The sequence below is a fragment of the Fundulus heteroclitus genome, chromosome 24 (genome assembly GCF_011125445.2).
Source record: "Fundulus heteroclitus isolate FHET01 chromosome 24, MU-UCD_Fhet_4.1, whole genome shotgun sequence".
Classification (NCBI taxonomy): domain Eukaryota; kingdom Metazoa; phylum Chordata; class Actinopteri; order Cyprinodontiformes; family Fundulidae; genus Fundulus; species Fundulus heteroclitus.
This window is the reverse complement of record NC_046384.1, coordinates 7,200,787-7,206,786: the sequence shown is the minus strand read 5'-3', so window position 1 is coordinate 7,206,786 and position 6,000 is coordinate 7,200,787. Positions and strand designations below refer to the sequence as shown.

At 38.9% G+C, this 6,000-nt stretch overlaps 1 protein-coding gene across 12 annotated transcripts in view; it reads right to left on the bottom strand.

The window, feature by feature from the left end:
• Window positions 1-2,776: 2,776 nt before the first annotated feature.
• shroom2b (shroom family member 2b) overlaps window positions 2,777-6,000 on the bottom strand; it is a 34,920-nt gene continuing 31,696 nt past the window's right edge. For 11 of the 12 annotated variants that reach the window (XM_036128364.1, XM_036128366.1, XM_021313020.2 and 8 more), the window contains 3 exons: window positions 5,064-5,238; window positions 4,707-4,979; window positions 2,777-3,436 (listed from right to left, as the gene is read on the bottom strand). In XM_036128364.1, the coding sequence (XP_035984257.1) occupies window positions 3,158-3,436; window positions 4,707-4,979; window positions 5,064-5,238 (727 nt within the window). In that variant the 3' untranslated portion in view covers window positions 2,777-3,157. The remainder of the gene's footprint in view (window positions 3,437-4,706; window positions 4,980-5,063; window positions 5,239-6,000) is intronic. The other variant, XM_036128365.1, reaches the window with a different exon arrangement.

Sequence of the window (6,000 nt, the reverse complement as noted above, 5' to 3'; positions counted from 1 at the left end):
CCTGGCGGGTTCCAGTGCCAAAGCAACACATGAATGAAAAATAAATAAAGATGTAAAACCCCAAGAACCAGGGCAAAAACGATTTGGGCGGAGACAGGAAACAGAATAATGACAACAGGAAGTTAGCAGCAGCAATAGCAATAAATGCTAATCTAGATGCTAATAGGCTACAGGTGGGTGGACCTGTAGTCAGGGCAACAGAGAAGTTAATGGCTGCTGACCGCAAAACATCAACAAAAACACACAGGAAGGAGATGAAAGCAAAAATATAAAAACAGAAAAGCTAAAACTGCTGCAAAGCGACTTAAAAACCAGAGACTTCAGAAAGTTAAAACCCTTCATCCATTTCACTTAACCATCTGATTTTAACCAAGTGCTGGGAGCTAATCTGTCTCATTTTTTTTTTAATCTTATTTATTTATTTACTGAACCTGGGTTACTCACCTCTGCTAAAGCAGGCAGAAAACAAACAGGACCTGAAAAAAATAAATAAAACACGAGGAGAGTGAGGCGCCAAATGCACATGGAAGTTCAAACAGCCTGAAAAGTCCCTGAAAGAGGAACAACAAAGATTAAAAACCCAGAATGGAGCAAAGCTCTGGTTCCATCATGCAGGAAGCCGTAAATTTAAATATCCTGTAGTTTTATTACACATTTAACGTTTTCAGGAGATCTGCTGTTCTGTTTATGACCCATGCCTCACTTTTTAATCACTTCAGCTAATATTGGCTCTCCGTCCGAGGGTTTTCTTATAACCATATGGCATTAAATAAAGGATTTATGCATTTTATTAGACCATTTTTGGTAGTTTTTATCCATCCAATGCATTATAAGAGAACAACCAGCTAAAAACTGAGTGTATGTTCATGTCTTAATATGAATTAGTTTTTTTTTTCTCTATACATAAGGATTCAACATGAGAAAAAGAGTCTAAATGCAGTAAATTCAACTCTGAGAGGATTTAAAGCCTTAAAGAGAAGGTTTGGGGACGTACCTGGAGAGCGGTGTGCTGAGTTAGAGAAGCAGAGTGTGGATGCCAAACAGGAAGGGTTTTATTTTTTATTCCCTTAAACGGCTCTACGCTTCCTCATCCTGTAACAATGTAAACACGGTTCCTCTGTAAATGATCGACTGGCTCCAGCTCTGACCAACAGCGACTCACAGTCGCGTTCAGGCGCCTCGGTTTCTGGAGATTTCAGGGATTAATTTCCTGTATCAGGGTTTAAAAAAAACACCAGGATTCCAACAAGTCCTGAAAAACACTTTAAATCTGATAAATGAATTATTAATTTTCCTTTTTTTTCTCATCGATCTCCATGGAACTAAAAACAAGTAAAATATTATTTAAAATGAGTGTATCTGTCCTTGATTTGAGCAGGTAAATTAGATGATCTGGCAATGGAATAAGATTTATGCACTTAAAATAGGAACAACTCATCTCTATCATCTTATTTCAAGTGCAGGATAACTAATTATCTTATTTTAGGGGTGAAAATACTCATTCCATTGGCAGATAATATTATTTACCAACTCAAATCAAGGACAAAAACAATTTTAAGAAAATCTTACTTATTTTTAGTTCGTTTTTTGCAGTGAGCAGCTTGAAGGTGGTTAAAATGTGATTAAAATGATGCATTTCTGTTCATGAAAACAAACCGAGAGCCAAATCCTGGATATGACAGCGTTTCTATGTGATCTACAAACATAAACATCAAACTGTAAAGTTGGAAGAGCGTGTTTTACATTTTATTTTTTGGAAATAATAATAAAAAAGCCTCTTTTGTTTTCAGTCCCATCAAAATTTTGCTCTCATTTCTTCACAGAATAGATCAAGCTCCGTCAGATTGGAGGGAGAGCACCTTTGAAAATCAATAAGCAATATTATATTAATATAATCTAGTCCAAATTTAAGGTTAAATAAACAGATTTCTCATCTTATAATCAGCTTCCTTAAACTCTAACCCTCAAACGTACCTTCTAAACCCGACAGAAAACACTCAGAAGTGGATTTAACTTTAATTTATCTCACTTCCTGTCAGTATATTGAATTATCTGAGCTATTGGGAGTAAAAAAGTGCTCAGACTCTTGTAGAAATACCCAGAATACCAACCTCCAGCTGGAGCGCGCCACACAGGATGTTCTGAACGGCGTCTTCCATCTACCTGAGGGTCTGAGCTGGAATAACGATGAAAACCGCTTGTTTTATTGCACAGTTTGAGCTTCAAAGGGAAATAAATACTCCAGTCCGGGTCGGAGTTTTATCATTTTAATGCCTTCAGGGAGCAAACAGGGAGCCACGGGTGCCTGGCGCCTCTTAGAGCAAACGTCTCGGTTCTGCTGGGCAGATGGAAGCAGTTTACAGGAGAAGCCGGGAGACAACAGGTGGAACACTGCAAAAAGGGAACTAAAAGTAGGTAAAATCTTCTTAAAATTGGTATATTTTCCTTTGATTTGAGCAGCTAAATAAGACTATTTGCCAATGCCAAAGATTTTTGGACTTAAAATAAGAACAACTCATCTCCATCATCTTATTTCAAGTGCAGGATTATCTAATTATCTTATTTTAGGAGTAAAAATACTCGTTCCATTGGCAGATAGTCTTATTTAGCTGCTCAAATCAAAGGAAAATATACTAATTTTAAGAGGATTTTACTTACTTGTAGTTCCCTTTTTGCAGTGAATGAGAATAAAGTCCACCCTCTACTCAGATTAAACCATTTTCACCTTTTAAAATCAGATGTTTATGAGGTGGGAAAGTTACAGCTCATCAGGACAGATTCACGGACAGGACAGCTTAAAACTACGCGGCGTAGCTCTGGTTAGATCCGGCTCTTCCTTTTAACTTCAGAAACAAGCAAACGGTACGTCAGGAGTAGAATAAATTAGGCTAAACAAACTATAATAAATTACTAGAAAATTGAGCTTTAAATATTAAAATCACCTGGTGATAAATCAACAAAGCCACGTTCAGCAGCAGTGAGGAAATGCTGTCTGCCCTGCTATCAGAAGCTGAGAGGGGATTTCATCTCTCTGCCTGATGGAGATGTGGAAATAAAACCCAGAGGGAGACGCTTCTGGAGAAAAACAGTCAAACATCGGCTGCAAACAAGCTCAGGGCTCAGTTTCTGTCCTGATTTATAGAAAGTGTTTCAGACTTCAGAGTCCGAGCGGCGGCCTCTGCTCCGGCGGCAGGCTCTCCACCAGGCACTTCAGCTGCTCCTCGCCCAGCTTGATCTTGTCCTCCAGCTTGCGCTGCTCGATGATGAGCGCCGACTTCATCTTGACGAAGTGCCGGTAGTCGTCCAGGCTCTCCGCGTCCAGGTGGGCCTCCATGATCCCGGACACCAGCCGCTCCCTGCGGTCCAGGTTCTCCTTCAGCTCCTTGGCGTCGTCGTGCTGCCGCATCAGCAGCTTGCGCTTCTCCGTCAGGGTTCTCTGCAGAGAGGGAGGGGGGGGGGGTGTTAGGACCCGGCAGACCTCGTCACGTTTAGGCCACTGATCTCTATTTATTCACTGGAGTGCGCATTGGCCGTATATAATACGCATCGCTGTGAAGCCACCAGCCGCCATATTGGTACTCCCTATTTCCCTCCAGTAACTAGGGAATATGTGCGCTACAGCATCGAATAACGAGGATTTTCTTATGTTCAGGGGGGGCTTAAGACTTTGAAAATGTTAAATGCCATAAACTTTTATGTTATGTTCTAAAACTATCAAGTACTGAGAAAGTCATGTGCTGAAATATTTTGCATGTTATATATATATATATATATATATATACATACATATATACATACATACATACATACATACATACATACATACATACATACATACATATATATATATATATATATATATATATATATATATATATATATATATATATATATATATATATATATATATATATATATATGTGTGTGTGTGTGTGTGTGTATATACACACATATTATGGATATTATGTGTGTACTGTATATATATTCTGTGCATATTGATTTGCACTGCTGACTGTTTATTCACAGTACCAATTGTTTACATATACATTTGCAATACCGTACTTTAGCTGTAATATGCAATTACCTTCCACTGCACTTTAATTTAAATAGCTTCTGTCCAAACGTTATTTATTCATTTTATAGTAATAGCCATCTGTACATATATTCATAGTACATATAAACTCTGTTATAATAACAATCATCTGTATATTATGCTATTGTACATATCTGTAAAACTCTATAGTAATATCCACCTGTATATTATATTCGGTACATATCCAGCTGTAAATTTAGTTCACAATACTAGTTATGTATATATTATACTCATAGGACAAATCTATCAGTAAAATTCTGTTTATAATAGTATACATCTCTATATTTATTCAAGTATCCTGCACTTGCTGCTATTGCACTTCTGGTTAGACCTAAACTGCATTTCGTTGCCCTGTACCTGTGCAATGACAATAAAGTTGAATCATATATATATATATATATATATATATATATATATATATATATATATATATATATATATATATATATATTAATTTCCTAGTAGTTGATAGTGTTATTACATCCACTGACTGTAAAATTACAGCCAGAAAACTGCTTGTTGTTGCAACCAAATCAGCACTCCAGTGAATAAATAATAATAAATAGAGATGAGTGTTTTATAGACTAAGAAAAGCTAGAGGCGGAGGCGTCACCTTCTCCTCCGGCGGAGCTTCGTCCTCCAGGCTGTTGAGGGCGTTCTCCACCCGAGCGAGGCGGCCCGACAGCGACAGCAGCAGGCTCACCACCTTGTCCAGGTCGCCCACGAACATGCAGAACTTGTCCAGCTGGTTGGGCCGACAGAGGCGCCGCACCGTGGCCTCCACCTCGCGGCCCAGCGCCTCGTTGTCCTCCACGTCCTCCTGCAGGCTCTGCCGCGCCTCCCGCAGCACCCCCAGCTTCCTGGCCAGGCTGGAGATCAGCTCCTGCTGCACAGGAGAAACGTCACGTCACTCCCCCCCCCCCCCCCACGCCTCCACCTGGACACTGGGTGGAGGAGGTGTGGGTTCTACCTTTTTACTGGCCAGATCCACGTCCAGCTCGTCCTCGGAGTCCTGCTCCTCCAGCTGCTCCTGCATGTCCTTCATCTTGATGAGGAGCTCAGCTTTGGGAGCCGAGGTGTTGTAGTAGGAGGAGCTGGGGACCAGGGAGGAGGACGCCGAGACGGACACGTCGTCCTCGTCCCTCCTGGTGGACAGAACAGCAGAGGGACAGAAACTCAGCGTCTAAGTCAAACCTTAAACATGTTAAAAACATCCTTAAAATCATCAGGATGCTCTGTCTTTTACTTAAATATTATTCTATAGCCTGCACACTAATTAACCCCAATATTTAAAATTTAGAAAATGCAATTTTATAGAAATTATAACTACACGAATAACTAAAGAGTGCGTCATTGATTGATAATATTTGATTGAATGAGTTCAAAGTGAAAGCAGCAAGTGGATTGTTGGTCGCTGATAAAATCATCATTTGCCAGTTATTACTATGTTGGATATTAGTATTAAATTATAATTGGAAAAATGTTTATGTTGATGATGTTAATGAGTCGTATTTTTGGGAATATATGCAAGAATTTATAATCACTACTGTCCCCTTGAAGAATATAAAAAACAGATTGACTCCCTGGATGACAAAGAGTTTGGAGAAGGCGTGTAAAAAGAAAAACAAGTAATATAAGGATTTCATTAAGTGCCCAACAATATAAAGTATATAAAAATAAGTTAACGTCAGTGCTGAGAAATTTGCGAGGTTTGTTTATATTTGAATCTGCAAAAGTTATTGGTGTGAAACTGTGGAATGAATTGAACGATGATTTTAAGTCATATCCTTTTTTTTTTGGTGAACTTTAAAAGAGCTTTAAAATGTAAAATGATAAAATCTTACGCTGTTATGTAGATTCATATATGTATTGTGAAGATATCCTGGCAGGTTGTAAGGTATAGAAAC